This window comes from Hypanus sabinus, chromosome 21, assembly GCF_030144855.1.
Source record: "Hypanus sabinus isolate sHypSab1 chromosome 21, sHypSab1.hap1, whole genome shotgun sequence".
Classification (NCBI taxonomy): domain Eukaryota; kingdom Metazoa; phylum Chordata; class Chondrichthyes; order Myliobatiformes; family Dasyatidae; genus Hypanus; species Hypanus sabinus.
Window position 1 is genome coordinate 20,311,481 of NC_082726.1, and position 19,635 is coordinate 20,331,115.

General features: G+C 46.8%; 1 protein-coding gene across 6 annotated transcripts in view; it reads right to left on the reverse strand.

The window, feature by feature from the left end:
• Window positions 1–19,635, reverse strand: part of slc28a1 (solute carrier family 28 member 1) — a 90,976-nt gene that overhangs the window by 44,482 nt on the left and 26,859 nt on the right. For 5 of the 6 annotated variants that reach the window (XM_059946137.1, XM_059946142.1, XM_059946139.1 and 2 more), the window contains exons 2-3: window positions 2,821–2,922; window positions 2,656–2,732 (exon numbers count right to left, since the gene is read on the reverse strand). In XM_059946137.1, coding sequence (XP_059802120.1) covers window positions 2,656–2,732; window positions 2,821–2,874 — 131 coding nt within the window. In that variant the 5' untranslated portion in view covers window positions 2,875–2,922. Of the gene's footprint in view, window positions 1–2,655; window positions 2,733–2,820; window positions 2,923–3,062; window positions 3,085–19,635 lie in introns of those variants that run through there. The other variant, XM_059946140.1, reaches the window with a different exon arrangement.

A 19,635-nucleotide genomic window follows, 5' to 3' on the forward strand; every position in this document is an offset into this window, starting at 1 on the left:
CCCGAGTGGAGAGCCGGTGAGATTGTATCCACTGTAGACCTATTGTGGTAATAGGCAAATTGCAGAGGGTCCTTACTTGGGCAGGAGTTGATTCTGGCCATGGCCAACCTCTCAAAGCACTTCATCACAATAGATGTGAGTGCCACTGGGCAATAGTCATTGAGGCAGCTCACCCTGCTCTTCTTGGGCACTGGTACGATTGATGCCCTTTTGAAGCAGGTGAGGACCTCTGACTGCAGCAGGGAGATTCAAGATGCCCTTCAACACTCACACCAGTTGGTTCACACAGATTTTTCAGTGCCTTACCAGTCACACCATCAGGGCCCGATGGTCGCCCTCTTGAAAGATGTTCTGACGTCAGCCTCCAAGACAGAGGTCGCAGGGTCACCGGATGCTGCAGGGGTGTGCACAGGTGTAGTTTTATTCCCTCTTTAAAGTGGGGCAACACTTGCGGGCTGCCCTCACCACATCCTCGGGTGTGATGGTTGTTAACAGAAATTACACGTTTCGCTGTATGTCTTGATGTACATATGATAAATAAATCTGATTCTGAATCTGGACAGTATCGGTTAAGGAAACCATTGTTGTGGTGTTGAGGGAGGATATCCTCGAAATCTTTTCAAGTGAGGCCATGCGTGCAGAAGTGAGAAATACTTGCTGCAGCCTCTCATCAGTCAGCAGGTGGCAGGGGAGCAGGTATATTGACAAGCCACACAGAGATATAAAAATAGCAGTGTTATCATTGTAAGGAATTTCAACTTCTCTGTTATTAATTGAATTGTTTTAATGGAGGAGGTAGAGTTTTTAAATGAATGCTGGGGAGACTTTTGATTCTGTGCATAGATACCTTTCCCAGAGAATGGGACAGTGAAGAGCCTACTCTGAGGCAAGTACCTGAAAATTCATGAATCCGACATGCACGGGACTTTGATGGTGTCAGATTCACAGAGTAGACGACTGCCTGACACACTGAGTCCTCAACCATCTTGTGTTCCAACACACTTTTAATGCACTCATTTTAAATGTTACACAGTCATATAATAAATTTTCCAGAGAACTTAGTGAGTTGAAAGGGAGTGCAGGAGTCGTCTCTGGTGTGCTGGGGGAATGACATAGAAGGGTGGCCTGGCGAGTATGAAGGGAGAGCGGAACTGGAGTCCCGGTGAGTGAGAAGGGAACATGGCAGCCACCATCTGGTGAACCAGATGCATAACCTTTGGGGTTTATGATTAACTGAACAGCTGATTATTGGAACAATATTGTTGAAGTGTCTGTGGCTGAGCATTTTAAGAGTCCATTAAGTTTCAAAGTAACTATGGAAAGGGATAAAGTTGTTCTAGAAATTAAGGTCCTGAGTAATGGGAAGGCCAATTTCTACATCATAAAACAGGGCCTGGTAAAAGCTGATTGGGCGCAGCTAAATCTACTTTCGGGAAGAGGGAGTCTTTTAACAAAGAGATCGTGAGAGCTTAGGGTCAATGTGTTCTTCTAGGGATGAAAAGTAGGAAGACCATTCCAGGGACTTTGGATGTCAAGAGATAATGAAGCTTTGATAAATGAAAACTGGGTATAGAAAACTGAAAATATTGAGGCCCTTCAGGAATTCAGTATGAGTACAGGGGAACTTAGAACAGAAATAAGGAGAGCAAATCGGACCCAAGAATATCTCTGACAGACAAGAGTAAGGACAATCTCAAGACAATTTAAACAGGGGAAGGATAGGGTGCATTAAGGTTTGTAAAGGTTGCAGTTTGCTTCTCTTTCTATGCCTAGATATTTATAAAATTATGAGGGGCTTAGACAGGGTGGAGAGTCACAATACTCTTCCCAGGGTAGGGAGATCTAAAACTAGAGCACGTGGGAGGGGAAAGATTTAAAGGGGTTCTGAAGGACAAGTTTTTCACACACAGATGGTGGTAGATATGTGGAGCAAGCTGCCAGACAGTGTTAGAGGCAAGATTAATTACAGGGTTCAAAAGCCATCTGGGTAGGTCTATGGGCAGGAGTGGTTTAGAGGGATATGGGCCATTTACAGTTGTAAATAGGGACCTTTTAGTTATGAGAAGAGACAGTATAAGCTTACAGTGAAGAAAGCTGAAGGGTGAACTAATACATAATGAGTGGATCGAGTGGATACTGAGCAATGCATCTCTATGGCAGAGGCAGGTAAAACTAGAGGAATAGATCTGCGTTAGGGTTAAGAGATTTGGAGTGGACCTTGGGGAGAATTTATTCACCCAGAGGGTGACTGAAATCTAGAATGTTCTGCCTGAGTGGGTGGAGGAGGAGGAGACTGACAACTTTGTGAGAAAAATCGGGACATGTTCGAATTGCCAAGAAAGAGCAGGCTACAGAATATGTGCTGGTAAAAGGAAATAGTACAGATAGTCATGGTGGTCCGACTGGAAATGGTGGGCTGAGCTTCCTGTGCTGCATCACTCTAGGGCTTGTGTAGTTTGGAAGGATCTCATGGAACATGGAGAGGAGGAATAAAAAGAACTATTTTGGATCACTTGCAATCTAAGTGAATAATTAATCAGCAATGGGTTACTCCCATTCCTGGCATTCTGATTTGTCGTTATATCTTTGAGAAAGAACCAGGTGAAAGACTGGTGCCTTGTTGAAAATAGAAATATTAATTCTTATAGACCTTACCTCACAACCTTGGGGTTCTGTTTTGTTCTGGAAGAGCTGGTCGGTTCTTCATTTTTAGCTTTGGATGGTGTGTTTTCCTGCAGTATAAAGAACAAGTTGAAGGAACCCAGTGGAATTGGCTGCCTCACGTTGACTGGGCTGTGTCAAATATATTTGAAAAATTACCTCCATTTCAAACGCCGGATTGTCCAAGGAATAAATGTTTTTAGGTGAAGACATTGTGTTTCCTCTTTCCTGGATTCACCAATCCTTCTAAAACAAAACCGTCTGTAAATAAAGGGGGAGAAATCACATTTTAGGGTATGAATAATTCAAGGTTGAATCTGTGTCATGGAACTCACACCTCTAAACTTTAAATCAGCTGAACAGGGATAAGGCCTCCATTGTTCGCAGAATTCTTGTCATACCTTTTCTTCTCATTTGCTTGGTTAAATTTCAAAGACTTAACAGTTGCAGTAATTGTATTTTTTGTAGTTTGACAGATTAACCTTGGACATTCTGGTCTTAAATTCCCTCATCAAACACTCACTTCTGAGCAGAATCAAAACCAGGGCAGTGCTTTAACTCTTCGCCTCCACTGTACCACTGCAGCTGATTTGTACAGCCGGGATAATAAATGGACTGATTCCATTGTAGTGAAGTGGGTGTGGAGAGGATGCTTCCTATAGTAGGAGTCTAGGGCCAGAGGGCGCAGCCTCAGAATACAAGCACATCCCTTTAGAATGGAGATAGGGAGGAATTTCTTTAGCCAGAGGGTGGTGAATCAGCTGTGAAGACCAAGTCAAGTTAAAGTGGAGGTTGGTGGGGTCTAGATTAGTAAGCTTACAGGGAGAATAGGGTTGAGAGGGATAATAAATCAGCCATGATGGAATAGTGGAGTAGACTCAATTGTGCTCCGGTGTCTTATGGATTCTTCGTGTCCCAAAGCCAGATATGGCTGAGAGTAATTGCAAAAGTACTAATGCCCATTTTACACATACTGGGCACTGAGACGTCTTTGTGACCGCCGAGCCAGGCAGAACCAGACCAGTGGCTGACCCACGAGCAGAGACAGAGGGGCAGTTCATAGCTTTTCATTGCCTTCTATTAAGAGGGCCTGGATAGGTCCTCAAGATCCCAAAAAAACTACCTTGGGTCTACTTCCATCCCTGGGACATTGCTCTGGGAGTGTACCTGGGAATTCACTTCAGGGGTACTGTGCTCCACGCACATGAACTAAACCAGGCATGGGCAAACTATGGCCCGGGGGCCATATGCGGCCCGTTAAGCTTTTTAATCCGGCCCGCAGAACTTGATGAAATTATATTAATAAACCTTGTTAACGTTTTTTCCCCGCAATTCTGGCGTTTTCCCAATAGATGACGCACTCTATATACATTGACCTTTGTTGAGGTGCAGTGCATTACTCCACATTTGCGCTATACTCTTTGTTCGGCTCGACCTATTTGTGTGAACAGGCGTTCAGCGTCATGAACATCAACAAAGGCAGCCACAGATCCAAGTTAACTGACGAACACCTCAGATCCATCCTAAGAATCGCCACAACAAAACTAAATCCAGACTTTGATGCGCTGGCTAAAAAGGGAGACCAACAACACTGTTCCCACTGAAATTAAAAATAAGTTTCTTCATTGTATTATGTAAAAAATGCATTTGAAAATATTTTTTTCAATAAGCCTTACATGTTACATGTCATTTCTGTTACGTAATGGACATGAGTAATGCGCAGGTGCACGTACGTTCTCAAAATAAAAAATGCGCTCCAGATCAAATAACGCGCTCCGCATACTGGCGCGCTGCCATTGTTCTGTCCTTGTGCTGGTCTTTGTTGAGTTTCAGCACAGGGGACAATTGAATAAGAAGGAGCAGGACAAGTAGACCTGCATCTCCTACCGTTTTTGAAATAAAGACAGTCAGGAGGAGAGTGATGATGATAATATCTTGAAGAATTTTCAGTGGTTTAAAATAATAACTGTTACTATTAAAAAAAGCTGTATTTTATTCATTTAATTTTCAGTGTTTTAAAAGTAATTTCAATAAATAGCTAAATACCATGGGACTTCAAAGACAGATATTTTGTTGTAATGCATTTGTTCATTTTCAATTGAAATTAAAGCACATATTTTCTACATATCCCATGATATTTTATTTTCTCTTATGAGGTGTATTACCAAAACACTCCGTCTATCTGCTCCTGGTCCGGCCCCCCTGTCAAATTTTAGAACCCTTTGTGGCCCACAAGTCAAAAAGTTTGCCCACCCCTGAACTAAACACTTTCCAGTGCTCCGTATGGTCTCCCTGAAGTGAATTCCCAGGTACGTTATAAAAAAGCATTGGAAAGCATTTAACTCGGGTGCACAGAGCACTGTGTTTGGAGAACCTTTTCCCTCCCGTCTGTTGCCATTACTTTCTGATTAGAGGTTGTTCTTTCCAGTTACATAAAGTCTCTGTCCCTGAGAATTGATGATACTGTAGCGGTGTGCTACACGCAGCGCTAAAATTACGACACGGAGTCGGTAACTGCAGTCGAAGAAAAAACTTTATTCGAAATCTTCGGCCTCACTTTTAAGCCTCGCTCAACCTGCCCCCCATTGCGCAGAGGCTCCAAAGCCCTGTGCTCGTAAACCCCCGTAGGCTATCTGATTGTGAGTCGGTTCGGATGTGCCAGGAAATGTGTCGCTACATAACCCCCCCCCCAGAACCGGCGATACACCCCCCAATGTCCGCAGCCTGGGCCAGAACCCGCTTGGGAGGTCAGCCTCTGCGCCGAGGTGCCGGAAACTCGGCCGGTTGTGCCAGGTCCACATGGGCCGGTTTGAGGCGGTCCACCGTGAAAACCTCCTCTTTCCCCCCAACGTCCAGCACGAAGGTGGACCCGTTGTTCCGGAGCACCATAAACGGCCCCTCGTATGGCCGCTGCAGCGGTGGCCGATGCCCGCCCCTTCGTACAAACACAAACTTACAATTCTGTAGGTCTTTGGGTACGCAGGTCGGGTGCCTCCCGTGCCGTGAAGTGGGTATGGGGGCCAGGTTACCGAGCTTCTCGCGTAGTCTGCCCAGGACTGCTGCGGGATCTTCCTCTTGCCCCCTTGGGGCTGGTAGGAACTCCCCGGGGACGACCAAGGGCGCGCCGTATACCAACTCGGCCGACGAGGCGTGCAGGTCGTCTTTGGGCGCCGTGCGGATGCCGAGTAGGACCCAGGGAAGCTCATCCGCCCAGTTAGCTCCTCGCAGGCGGGCCTTGAGGGCCGACTTCAGGTGACGGTGGAAACGCTCCACTAGCCCGTTCGACTGTGGGTGGTAGGCAGTGGTGTGGTGCAGCTGAGTCCCCAAAAGGCTGGCCATAGCTGACCACAGGCTGGAGGTGAACTGGGCGCCTCTGTCGGAGGTAATGTGGGCTGGTACACCAAAGCGAGATATCCAGGTAGCGATCAGGGCTCGGGCGCAAGATTCGGAGGTGGTGTCGGTGAGCGGGACCGCCTCTGGCCATCTTGTGAAACGGTCCACGATAGTCAGGGGGTGCCGTGCTCCGCGTGACACTGGCAGGGGGCCCACAATATCCACATGAATGTGGTCGAAACGCCGGTGGGCGGGATGGAACTGCTGCAGTGGGGCTTTGGTGTGCCGCTGCACCTTGGCCATCTGGCAGTGCATGCACGTTTTGGCCCATTCACTGACCTGTTTGTGGAGTCCGTGCCAAACGAACCTGCTGGAAACCATCCGGACAGTTGTCCGGATGGAGGGATGCGCCAAGTTATGAATGGAGTCGAAAACGCGTCGCCGCCAAGCTGTCGGGACGACGGGACGGGGCTGGCCGGTGGCGTTGTCACAGAGTAGGGTCCTCTCACCTGGGCCCACGGGGAGGTCCTGGAGCTGCAAACCGGAGACTGCAGTTCTGTAACTCGGAATCTCCTCATCCGCCTGCTGCGCCTCTGCCAGTGCCTCAAAGTCTGCCCCTTGGGAAAGGGCATGAACGGTAGGGCGAGAGATCGCATCTGCCACGACATTGTCCTTACCCGAGACGTGCCGGACATCCGTCGTGTCTTCAGAGATGTAGGACAGGTGGCATTGCTGGCGGGATGACCAGGGGTCGGATGCTTTTGTAAACGCAAAGGTAAGCGGTTTGTGGTCCGTGAACGCGGTGAAGGGCCGACCTTCTAGGAAGTACCTGAAATGCCAGATTGCCAGGTAGAGCACCAACAGTTCCCGGTCAAAAGCACTGTATTTGAGCTCGGGTGGTCGCAGGTGTTTGCTGAAAAACGCCAGGGGTTGCCAGCGACCTGCGATGAGTTGCTCCAGCACCCCACCGACTGCCGTGTTTGATGCGTCCACTGTGAGGGCGGTAGGGGCGTCCATTCTGGGATGTACCAGCATTGCGGCATTCGCCAAAGCTTCCTTCGTTTGAACGAAAGCGGCGGCGGACTCCTCGTCCCAGGTAATGTCCTTGCTCGGACCCGATATCAGGGCGAACAGGGGGCGCATGATCCGGGCAGCCGAAGGGAGGAAGCGGCGGTAGAAATTGACCATACCTAAGAATTCCTGAAGGCCTTTGATCGTGGTGGGTCGGGGAAAGAGGCGGACCGCATCTACCTTAGCGGGCAGAGGGGTTGCCCTGTCTTTAGTAATCCTGTGACCCAGGAAGTCAATGGTATCGAGTCCGAACTGGCATTTGGCGGGGTTGATTGTAAGACCGTACTCACTCAGTCGGGCGCAGAGTTGACGGAGGTGGGACAGATGCTCCTGATGACTGCTGCTGGCTATGAGGATGTCATCCAAATAGATGAACGCGAAGTCCAGGTCCCGTCCCACCGCGTCCATTAACCGCTGGAACGTCTGTGCGGCATTCTTCAGGCCGAACGGCATGCGGAGGAACTCGAAAAGGCCAAACTGGGTGATGAGAGCCATTTTGGGGACGTCGTCAGGGTGCATCGGGATTTGATGGTACCCTCGGACGAGGTCTACCTTGGAGAAGATCCGTGCGCCGTGCAGGTTTGCTGGAACCATAGGTTCGGGCGCTGTGTCCAGAAACCCGGCAGTTTTAACGAAACCGCATGAACAGAGGCGGCGTCGGTCATTTCTGGTCCAAAAATCGTTTGGACCGTCGGGGTCACCAATTGTAGCGGTGTGCTACACGCAGCGCTAAAATTACGACACGGAGCCGGTAACTGCAGTCGAAGAAAAAACTTTATTCGAAATCTTCAGCCTCACTTTTAAGCCTCGCTCAACCTGCCCCCCATTGCGCAGAGGCTCCAAAGCCCTGTGCTCGTAAACCCCCGTAGGCTATCTGATTGTGAGTCGGTTCGGATGTGCCAGGAAATGTGTCGCTACAATACATCGACTCCTCCTTAAACCAGAAGCTATCCATAACTAGCTATATCATGTTGCCTATGTGCATTCACAGTAACTCTTTCATTTCAATGAATAATTACTCTAATGGTACATATATTTAGGAAGAGGTTATGTTCTATCCTATCAGTAATGAACACGATGTAATATTTCAAACATGACATTCAATTCTACTTCAATTCTATTTCAATTTTACTTCCCATTCCCATTCCGACAGGTCAGTCTCTGGCCTCCTCTACTAATGAAGTGAGGCCACACTCAGGTTGGAGTACCTGAAGTCGGCCTTGACCATCCTCGTTTTCCCAACGAAGTCAGCAGTTTCTGTCACAAACAAGAGAAAACCTGCAGGTGCTAGAAATCCGAGCAACATGCACAAAATAATGCTGGAGGAACTCAGCAGGCCAGGCAGCATCGATGGAAAAGAGTACAGTCGACGTTTCAGGCTGAGACCCTGCGGCAGGACTGGAGAAAAAAAGCTGAGGAATAGATCTAAAAGGTGAGGGGGAAGGGGAGAGAGAAACACAAGGTTATAGATGAAACATGGAGGGGAAGGATGAAGTAAAGAGCTGGTGAAAGAAACAGAAGGCCATGGAAGAAAGGAAAGGGGGAGAAGCACCAGGGTTGGGGGGGGGGGATGATAGGTGGACAAGGAAATAACATGAGAGAGGGAGAAAGGGATGGGAAATGGTGAAAGGGCCGAGGCATTACTGGAAGTTTGAGAAATCAGTGCTCATGCCATCAGGTTGGAGGCTACCCAGATGGAATATGAAGTGTTGTTCCTCCAACCTGAGTGTGGCTTCATCAGGACAGTAGAGGAGGCCATGGATGGACATATCGGAATGGGAATGGGAAGTGGAATTAAAACGGGTGGCCACCAGGAAACCCTGCTTTTTCTGGTGGATGAAGCATAGGTGCTCGACATGGCTGTGTCTCAATCGACGTCGGGCCTCACCCATATACAGGAGGTCACACCGGGAGCACCGAACACAGTATATGACCCCAACAGCCTCAAAGGTGAAATGTCACCTCACCTGGAAGGACTGTTTGAGGCCCTGAACGGTACTGAGGTGTAGCATTTGTTCCACTTGCAAAGGTAAGTGCCAGGAGGGAGGTCAGTGGAGAGGGACGAATGGACAAGGAAGTCATATAGGGTGTGATCCCTGCATACAGCAGAAAGTCGAGGGGGAGGGAAAGATGTGCTTGATGGTGGGATCTCGGAGAAGGCGGAAGTTCTGGAGAATTATGTTTTGGATGTTAAGGCTGGTGGGGTGGTAGGTGAGGACAAGAGGAACCCTATGACTGGTAGGGTGGTGGGAAAATGGGGTAAGAACAGACTGCGTAAAATGGAAGAGTCATGGTTCAGGGCAGTGTTGATGGTGGAGGAAAGGAAGCCCCTTTCTTTGAAGCCCTCCATCACCATTTCCCATCCCCTTTCCCTCTCTCACCTTATCGCCTTGCCCGCTCATCGCCTCCCTCTGGTGGTCGTCTCCCCTTTGTCTTTCTTCCATGGTCTTCTGTCTCTTTCACCAGTCAACTTCCCAGCTCTTTCCTTCATCCCTCCCCCTCCAGGTTCCACCTGCCTCCTGGCATTTCTCTCTCCCCTCCCGCTACCTTTAAAATCTACTCCTCATCTTTTTTCCTCCAGTCCTGCCGAAGGATTTCGGCCAGAAACGTTGACTGTACTCTTTTCCAGCGACGCTGTCTGTCCTGGTGAGTTTTGTGTGTGTTGCTCAGCAGTTTCTGTAACTATTCCCTGAAAATGGCGTCACGGGTAGACAGGGGGATGAATAAAGCATATGCTGGATTTCAATAGTTGCAGCAATGGGTATAGAAATCTAAATGTTATGTTGCAATTGTGAGGCTGCTTGTTCTTGGAACATTGTGTTTGATTTCATTAAGCAGGAAAGGCTTAAGAGGATGTTGGCAGAACTCAAGGGACTAGGTTATAAGGAGATCAGGAGAGGACTTTGTTCCAACTATCGGAGACTGAGGCTGAACTATTAGAAGTTGCAAGAGGCATGGACAGGCTAATGCCCTTTGTCTTGTTCCTAGGGGTGGGAAATCAGAGACAGGTATAGAGGGCATAGGTTTATGGTAAGGGGGTGAAAGATTTAATAAGAACCTGAGAGGGGTGAGCGAGCTGCCAGAGGAAGTGATTGAGGCAGCAATGCTAAAAAGGTATTTGGACTGTGCATGCATAGGAAATGCTCAGAGGGATACGAGTCAAATGCAGGCAAATGAGACTAATGTAAATGACACCTAGGTCGGCATGGATGAATTGACTTGAAGGCTCTGTTTTAGTGTTGCATTAATCTGCCACTATGGCTTAGTTCTCTGACTTTATTTTTAAAGGGCAGCACGGTAGCATTGAGGTTAGCTCAATGCTTTACAGTACCAGCGACCGGGGGTTCAAATCCCGCCGCTGTTTGTAAGGAGATTGTATGTTCTGCCTGTGACTGTGTGGGTTTCCTCCAAGTGCTCTGGTTTCCGCCCACAGTTTAAAAGTGTACCGTCAGGTAGGTTAATTGGTCATTGTAAATTGTCATGTGATTATTCTAGGGTTAAATCGGGGATTAATAATAATTGGTCATTGTAAATTGTCATGTGATTATGCTAGGGTTAAATCGGGGATTAATAATAATTGGTCATTGTAAATTGTCATGTGATTATTCTAGGGTTAAATCGGGGATTAATAATAATTGGTCATTGTAAATTGTCATGTGACTATGCTAGGGTTAAATCGGGGATTAATAATAATTGGTCATTGTAAATTGTCATGTGATTATTCTAGGGTTAAATCGGGGATTAATAATAAATTGGTCATTGTAAATTGTCATGTGATTATGCTAGGGTTAAATCGGGGATTAATAATAATTGGTCATTGTAAATTGTCATGTGATTATGCTAGGGTTAAATCGGGGATTAATAATAATTGGTCATTGTAAATTGTCATGTGATTATGCTAGGGTTAAATCGGGGATTAATAATAATTGGTCATTGTAAATTGTCATGTGATTATGCTAGGGTTAAATCGGGGATTAATAATAATTGGTCATTGTAAATTGTCATGTGATTATGCTAGGGTTAAATCGGGGATTAATAATAATTGGTCATTGTAAATTGTCATGTGATTATGCTAGGGTTAAATCGGGGATTGCTGCACTGCACAGCTTGAAGGGTCAGAAGGGCAAAAACTCAATAAATTAATAAATAATTTCAAGACCTGGGTATTGTTAGCCAGGCTGGCATTTATTGCCCATCCTAACTACTCTTGAGAAAGGTCTTCTTGAAATGATCTAGTTCTTCCTAAGAAGATGCAGCCACATGACCTTTGTGGAGGCAGTTCCAGAATATAGACACAGTAATGAAAGGCTGGCAATGTATCTCGAGGTCAGGACAGTTAGTGGCTTGGAGGGGAACCTGTAGGAGGTTGTAGGGTACTGTAAGGCATGGAAATATATGCATAATTCACAAACACTGACATTGAGTTGGAGTTCACTTTCAGAGGCTCCTCAGACGCGATGTTGTAACAATGTGAAGTTTTTTACTGCGCTTTATCTTCCGCATTTGGCAGTAAAAGGAAGTTGTTACAGTTTTCTTTAACCTTAAAACGCCCCTGTCATTTTATTTACCAAAACCTATGTATTGGTGACCCCGATGCTCTGGGATGATTCCAGAGTCATTCAGCATGTTGGCCAATGCCGTCGCTTTGAAACTGCCGGAGTTTTGGGAGCAAAATGTTGTTACTTGGTTTGTACAAGCCAAAGCTCAGTTTGTGCTATGAGGAATCTCTGCAGCCAACACCAGATATTACTACACAGTAGTGTCACTCAGTAGTTTGACAGCAGTGAGAGTGGGAGACTGCTACAACACCTGCCTGCATGTTATAAATGGAGTCACCTACTTCTGCCAAACAGTTGCTCTTCTTGCCCAGCCAGGGGGATGCCAGGACTTCAGAACTAATGGACCACATGCTGTCTCTCCTAGGAAATCACCATCCTCATTTTATTTTTTAAAAAACTCTTCATGCAGCAAATGCCTGATCAAGTTTACATAGCCATCACTAATGCATCCATAATGGACTATAGGGAGATTACTAAAATGGCTGATAGTCTACACTCAGCCAGGCAGCGGTGTATCAGTCCTCCTCCTTTCCTTGCATCAATAAGCTCGGTCAGTAGGGCTTCCAACATGGGTACGCCCGCCACTGCGAAACAGTCATCACCAGGTCTGAGTTTTTACCACGCTTGCTTCGGTACAAACACCTTGAAGTGCCGACCACCTTGCCGATTGGCAGAGGTCTGTGAACACCGTGGGTTCCAGCTGCCAAGGTCGTCTACTGTTCATTATGGACACCCTTTGAGGACAACGCGTCCTGTGTGACACGGGTGCTCAAGTGAGTGTGCTGCCAGGATTGATCATAGGACAAAGAGCGATGAAACCTCACTGGAGGCTGCCAACAGCAGCTGATCCAAACTAACGGGATATGACAGGTAGCGCTCTGCTTCAGGGGGCAACATTACACTAGGGACTTCATCCTGGCTAAAGTGGCTAGATCCCTACTCAGTGCAGATGGCCTGTGTGGCCAAGAACCATTAGTTAATCTTAAGAACTGCTGGCTTGTGGACTTCGGGTTATTACCCTGCTCCCCTAGTAAATTCCCCACAATGACTCTGCCAAGCACAGGCACCCTTGCAGATGAGTTCACTCGATTGCTGGGCGAATTCCCAAACCTCGCCAAACACACAGTCTCAACTACAGTCATAAAACATGGGTTTGAGCACCACTTTCCACAACCGGCCTGCTGGTCTGTGGCAGCGTGTAAACTGGACCCAGAAAAGCTGGCCACTGTGAAGTTTGAGTTTGCCAACATGAAAAGGGTTGGTATTGTACACAGGTTGAATAACCCCTGGGCTTCACCCATCTACATGGTCCCTAAGCCCAGTGGTGGTTGACACCCCTATGGCAATTACCGAGGCCACCACCCTTAATCATTACCCAGTCTCACACACCCAAGACTTCTCAGTACTTTTAGCCAGAAAGTAATCTTTTTCTAAAGTTGCCTTAGTTAGGGGCTACCATCAGCTGCCTGTATGCTTGGAGGACATTTCCATAACGGCTGTAATAGCCCCATTTCTGCAGAGATTCTGCAAAGAGTGGTGCGGACAGCCCAGTGCATCTGTCCTTGTGGACTTCCCACGATTCAGGACGTTTACAAAGACAGGTGTAAAAAAAACGGCCTTAAGGATCATTGGAGACCTGAGTCACCCCAACCACAATCTATTCCAGCTGCTGCTATTGGAGTATAAAAATATTATTGAGTATAAAACTTGTATCATTTGCTGTGTAACCAAAACTATGTAGTCACCTTGCTATGCATGTACCCAAGATGAAATCCTAGGAATGTAGAAGACAATGGTATGTTAATGAGAGGTAGCTAAAGAGCTAAAGAAATGTAGAACATTGCTCAGTTCTGAGTTTATTATTTGCTGTGCATGTACCCAATTTGGTAGGAGACTGAAGTCTTAGGAATGTAGAAGACAATGGTATGTTAATGAGAAGGTAGCTAAAGAGATGTAGATTAGAACATGATTAAGCCAATTGATAGGAACAATAGGGACGTGTAGTACGTGTAATACGCAACTATAGATCGATTACATATGCGAATACAACAGGACAAATACTATAAAAAGTGCTGTGTCCAGAGATCGGTTGGCTATCAGCGACCAGCTCAATGACTGTCTCAGCTTTGATTTGCAAATTAAAGTTTAACCCTTCTTGAAGAATCTTCTGCGTCTCCTGGTCATTTGCGAGGCACGAAAAACCACGACAGTACCAAATGGGAAACGGTACGGCAGCATAAAAACCAGGACCAACAGGCTCCGGGACAGCTTTTCAACCTGGCCATCAGACTGCTTGACTCACACTGACTTGAGTGCATTTCTATGTTAGATTGACTATTCTATTTATTATAAATTATTATAAATGACTATAATCGCACATTGCACATTTAGACGGAGACGTAACGTAAAGATTTTTGCTCCTTGTACATGTGAAGGATGCAAGAAATAAAGCCAATTCAATTCAATTTGGCCTCTTTGAATTTCTGCGTATGCTGTTTGGACTGAAAAATGCAGTCTGGATTTCCCAACTGCTGATGGACTTTGTATTAAAAGACTTAGATTTTCTTTTCGTTTACCTGGATGACACACCTGTCGCCAAGGCATTCAGATCTGAATACATATCACATCTGCCCATAATTTCCGAGGCTTAAGTCAACAGGAGTTGATTATTATTCCTGCTAAATGCCAGTTACTGTGTCAATCATTGACTTCCTCAACAATCACATCTTCGCAGAAAGTGTGAAACCCCTTTCATCAAAATTCACCGCTTTTATGGGTTTCCCACGCCCTGCACTACTAAGAAACTTCAAGGGTTTTTAGGTATGGTGAATTTCCATCATCACTTCATTCCGTGAGCTGCTGATCTTGTACAGTGAGTGCTCTTAAGGGCAAAGCCCTAATCGTGCACTTGACTGCTCAGTGGCCCTACTGGTGTGCCTGCTCCCCAATGCACCCATAGCCATCAGTGCTGACGCTTCAGACCTTGCTCTGCATGCTGTGCACGAACAATTGGTTGGAGGCATGTGGCAGCCTCTTGCCTTCTTCAGACGGCGGCGCCAACCCCTCGAAAGAAAGTCCAGCACATTTGAACGCAAGCTTCCAGGTCTCTATCTGGCTGTCTGCCATTTTTGTTTCCTATTAGAGGGTCGCCATTTCACAGAGTCCGTTGACCACAAACCCTTTGTGCGAGCGATGGCCAAAATATCAAACCCTATGTTTGCGCACCAGCAATGCCAGCTGTCCTACATATCAGAGTTCACAAATGGTATACAACCTATTAAGGGGAAAAATAGTGCCTCTCATAGCCAGCCATTGAGGCCGTACACATAGGGGTTGACTGTACCGGCATGGTAGCTGACCAAGCTACTGACCCAGAGGTCCAGGCTAACTAAACAGAAGTTTTGGGCCAACGCGAGGAAATCTGCAGATGCTGGAAATTCAAAGAACACACACAAAATGCTGGTGGAATGCAGCAGGCCAGGCAGCATCCATAGGGAGAAGCGCTGTCGACATTTCGAGCCGACACCCTTTGTCAGGTCTCGGCCCGAAATGTTGACAATGCTCTCCCTATAGATGCTGCCTGGCCTGCTGCGTTCCACCAGCATTTTGTGAGAAATTATGGGCCTGTGGTTGGCTGACATTAAGCTGGGATTTAGATAGGAGGGTACGGAACTGACGGGAGTGTATCTGGGTCACCAGGTAGCACCGTTGAGCCCTTTGGAGATGTTGTGGGCTTATCAACGAAATGTCAAAGAAGGAGGGTGCCCACCTGATGACCCCGATGAAGTCACCACTCCAAGCCTACTGCCAACATCGAGAGTGTCGACTTTATCATTGGGATTGAAACATCAAGTCCTATTAGCTCTACTAATTCTACTACCTGTGCAATGTCCTAACCAGTCACCCTTGCCGCATTGTGCCCACAAACTGGTGGCATATGGTTTTTAACTCCATTCGCAGCCTCTTGCATCTGGCCCGGGAGGCCTCACAGTGACTGGTTGCACTGAAGTTTGTGTGGCACTCAACGCAGGCAACAATTAACTGTAATGTTCAGGCACCACTGGCACCTTTTGAGGTCCCTGAGCGAAGCTTTGAACATGCCAATATGGACCTTGCTCGTCCGCTTCCCTCCTCCCGCAGTTTCACGCACCTCCTTACCATGGAGAACCCTATCAACAGGTGCTAGAGGTCATTCATCAGCGCGTGGGTTGCTCAGTTTGGCATCCCATCTGGTATTTCCTCTGACTGTGGTCCCCAGTTGTGATGGCCCAGAACCTTGGTGTTAGGCTATGACACACCTGTAGTCCAATGACATGTGCAAGCGATTTCACCGCTCCTTGAAGGCTGCTCCCAGGGCTTTCCTGATGGACGATTGTTGGCCTGTTTGTCTCCCGTGGGTCCAGCTGGGGCTCAGAATGACCCCTAAGGAGGACCTGCAGTCATCGGTAGCTGGGTTGGTTATGAGTGCCAGGTGGCTTCATTCCTGATGTCACAACTGCCTGGTCGGCCTCTCAGCAGCGTTCTGCCCTCCTCAGTAAAGGTTTCACCTGTTTCTACCTCCCATTATGGTGTACCGCACTCTTGGGTTCCTGTTGACCTACACCCCGCCTCGTTTATTTTCACCCACCATGATGCACGCAACATCCCCTAAGGCCCCCTTACGACGGCCCGATCCACATTTTGGAACAGAGGGAAAGGATAGGAAGGGTAAACCTGAATGTATTTAGGTAGGTCGCCTTTAAACTGGCCCAGCAAGAGTTGGAGGATTCTGCTACCATGCTGCTGCCGTCATGACATGACCATGAGTGTGTCAATACACCTCTGGATGAGCCAGAGGAACCTGCTGTTCCTTCACCCAAGGAACATAGGGCCTGAGCTGGAGGGCTCATCTGAGCTCCAGGTAGGTTCATAAAGGTGGGTTTGGTGATTTTGAGGGGGTGGGGTGCTCTGTCGGGCAAATGTAATGGGTGGAAACGTATGCACAACAACCGGCATTGAGTTAGGGTTCATTTTAAGAGGCTGGTCTCATGTGATGACATAATGATGCGAAGTTTTTGTACCGCGATTTATGTTCCATCTTTGGTTGACAATAAAGTGAGTTGTTATGGTTTCCTTTCGAGTTAGAATGCCTCTGCCATTTTATTAACACAGACCTACACGGTGAATCTCCCATGCGCCTGATACCCTTGTCCTTGGTGGTAGAGATCACACGTTTGGAAGATGATGTTGTACCCTGGGTGAGTAACTGCAGGGAACTTTGTAGGTGGATTACATTGAAGATATGGTGCACGGTTGACAAAGGGTGAATGATGGAGCAGTCAACAGGACTGCTTTGACCTAGATGGTGTTGAGTTTGTTGCTGAAAAAGTACGAGGGAGTCCTCTATCTTGGTGACTGAATAAACTGATTTTAAAATAAAAAAAGTCACAAAACAAAAGTGACTATACTTCTGATTTATGGACATTCCTTTGTGCTCCCACACAAAAATAAAATACATGGAAGTCGATAGAATGATCTATGTTCTGAGAACAAAGCCACAGAAATTACCACTCCGTTCCCAATTCCTGATAACCCTGAATTGCTCAATCTTTCGAAACCGCATCTCCTCCTCAAATATTTCTCAAGATCTGTCCTCAATGGGCCTCCACATTAGAGAATCCTAAAGATTCACCACGCTCTGAGAAGGTATTTAGCTTAGTGTCGGGTTGTTCTGGATGCAGGGATGTTCCCCGAGTCCCTTGCTGATCTCTGGGTGAGGAGATCCATGATGTTTTTGAATAGCAGAGTAGAACTGGAAGATATGGGTCCTCCTTCTCTGTCCCTTTCTCGGGTTCTTCAGAAGGACTTCTATGGTTTCTCTGACTCTTAATCTAGAAGGTGGGAAGTTCATCAGGCTATTCAGGCCACCTTATCTCCACCTATAAAACCATAAGATATAGGAGCAGAAGTAGGCCATTCAGCCCATCAAATCTGCTTCACCATTCAATCATGGGCTGATCCTATTCTTCCAGTCATCCCCACTCCCCTGCCTTCACCCCATACCCTTTGATGCCCTGGCTTATCAAGAACCTATCTATCTCTGCCTTAAATACACCCAATGACTTGGCCTCCACAGCCACTCGTAGCAACAAATTCCACAGATTTACCAGCCTCTGACTAAAGTAATTTCTCCGCATCTCAGTTCTGAAAGGACTTCCTTCAATCCTGAAGTTATGCCCTCTTGTTCTAGAATCCCGTACTGTGGGAAGTAACTTTGCCGTATCTAATCTGTTCAGGCCTTTTAACATTCGGAATGTTTCTATGAGATCCACCCTCATTCTGAACTCCAGGAAATACAGCCCAAGAGCTTCCAGACATTTCTCATACGGTAACCCTTTCATTCCTGGAATCATTCTTGTGAATCTTTTTTGAACCCTCTTCAATGTCAGTATATCCTTTCAAAAACAAGGAGCTCAAAACTGCACACAATACTCCAAGTGTAGTCTCATGTGTGTCTTATAGAGCCTCAGCATCACATCCCTGGTCTTATATTCTATACCTCTAGAAATGAATGCCAACATTGCATTCGCCTTCTTCACCACCAACTCAACCTGGAGGATATCTTGCTCAAGGACTCCCAAGTCCCTTTGCATCTCTGCATTTTGAATTCTCTCCCCATCTAAATAATAGTATGCCCATTTATTTCTTCCACCACAGTGCATGACCATACACTTTCCAACATTGTATTTCATTTGCCATTTCTTTGCCCATTCCCCTAAACCAGGGGTTGGCAACCCGCGGCTCCGGAGCCGCATGCAGCTCTTTCATCTCTGTGCTGTGGCTCCCCGTGGTTTGTTAGTTTTTGAAATGTAATTCGAAATTTGAAGATTATGGTGATCTTGTACAATCTAAATAAAACATTGTGGCGACCACATTTCCTGGCACATCCGAACCGGCTCACAATTAGCCACCGTTCCGGCTAAGGGAGATAGCCTACGGGGGTTTGTGAGTACGTGTCTTTTGGAGCATCCGCGCCCACGGGGGGCGGGTTGAGGGAGGCTTTAAAGCAAGGCTGTTTAGTTCGAATAAAGTTATCTTTGACTGCAGTGTCTTTATTTTAGCGCTGCGTGTAGCACTACACCGCTACAACGTGTTTTTTATCGCTATTAATATACATCACCACTGCCAATGCCTGACACCTGCCAGTGCGCGCTTTCTTTTAATGCTTCGATCCAAGGTAGGCTACCTATGGAGTAACCTTCAACCCAACGTCTTTTTTTGGAGTTCAAAATGTTTTTGTTGCATGCAGAAATGTAATTTCGTTTTCTCTGCAGGAGTTCATCAATTTCATAAATGCAACACATTATAGTTTGTTTATACATAGCATAAAGGCAAAAAAAAACCGTTGTATGCAGTGTTATTTCATTTTAAATGTCAAACGGGTTTTGTGGCTCCCAGTGTTTTCTTTTCTGTGGGAAATGGGTCCATATGGCTCTTTCAGTGGTAATGGTTGCCGACCCCTGCCCTAAACTATCTAAGTCTCTGCAGGCTCTCTATTTCCTCAACACTACCTGCTCCTCTACGTGTCTTTGTATCATCGACAAATTTAGTCACAAATCCATTAACATCCATTAATCCGTAGTCCAAATCATTGACATACATCGTAAAAAGCAGTGGTCCCAACACCAACCCCTGTGGAACTCCACTGGTAACCGGCAGCCAGCCAGAATATGATCCCTTTATTCCCACACTCTGTTTTCTGCCGACCAGCCAATGCTCCACCCATGTCAGTACCTCCAGTTGAACTCTGTCTTTTTGTGTGTTTTCCCCCTAGCCGTCAGTCTGTGGTTTTGTATTGCCACGTGCTCTTGTTTGCTTCCATGCCCCATGTGCTCCTGTCCCCGCTCCTGCTCTACTCCGGCCCCTGTATCACTGAGTACTCCGTCTCTCATCTGCTTCTCGTTATTACCTGTATTGCTGCCACCCGTGTCTCATTGTGCTCCACCTATCACCTGCCTCTGTTTATTGCTCA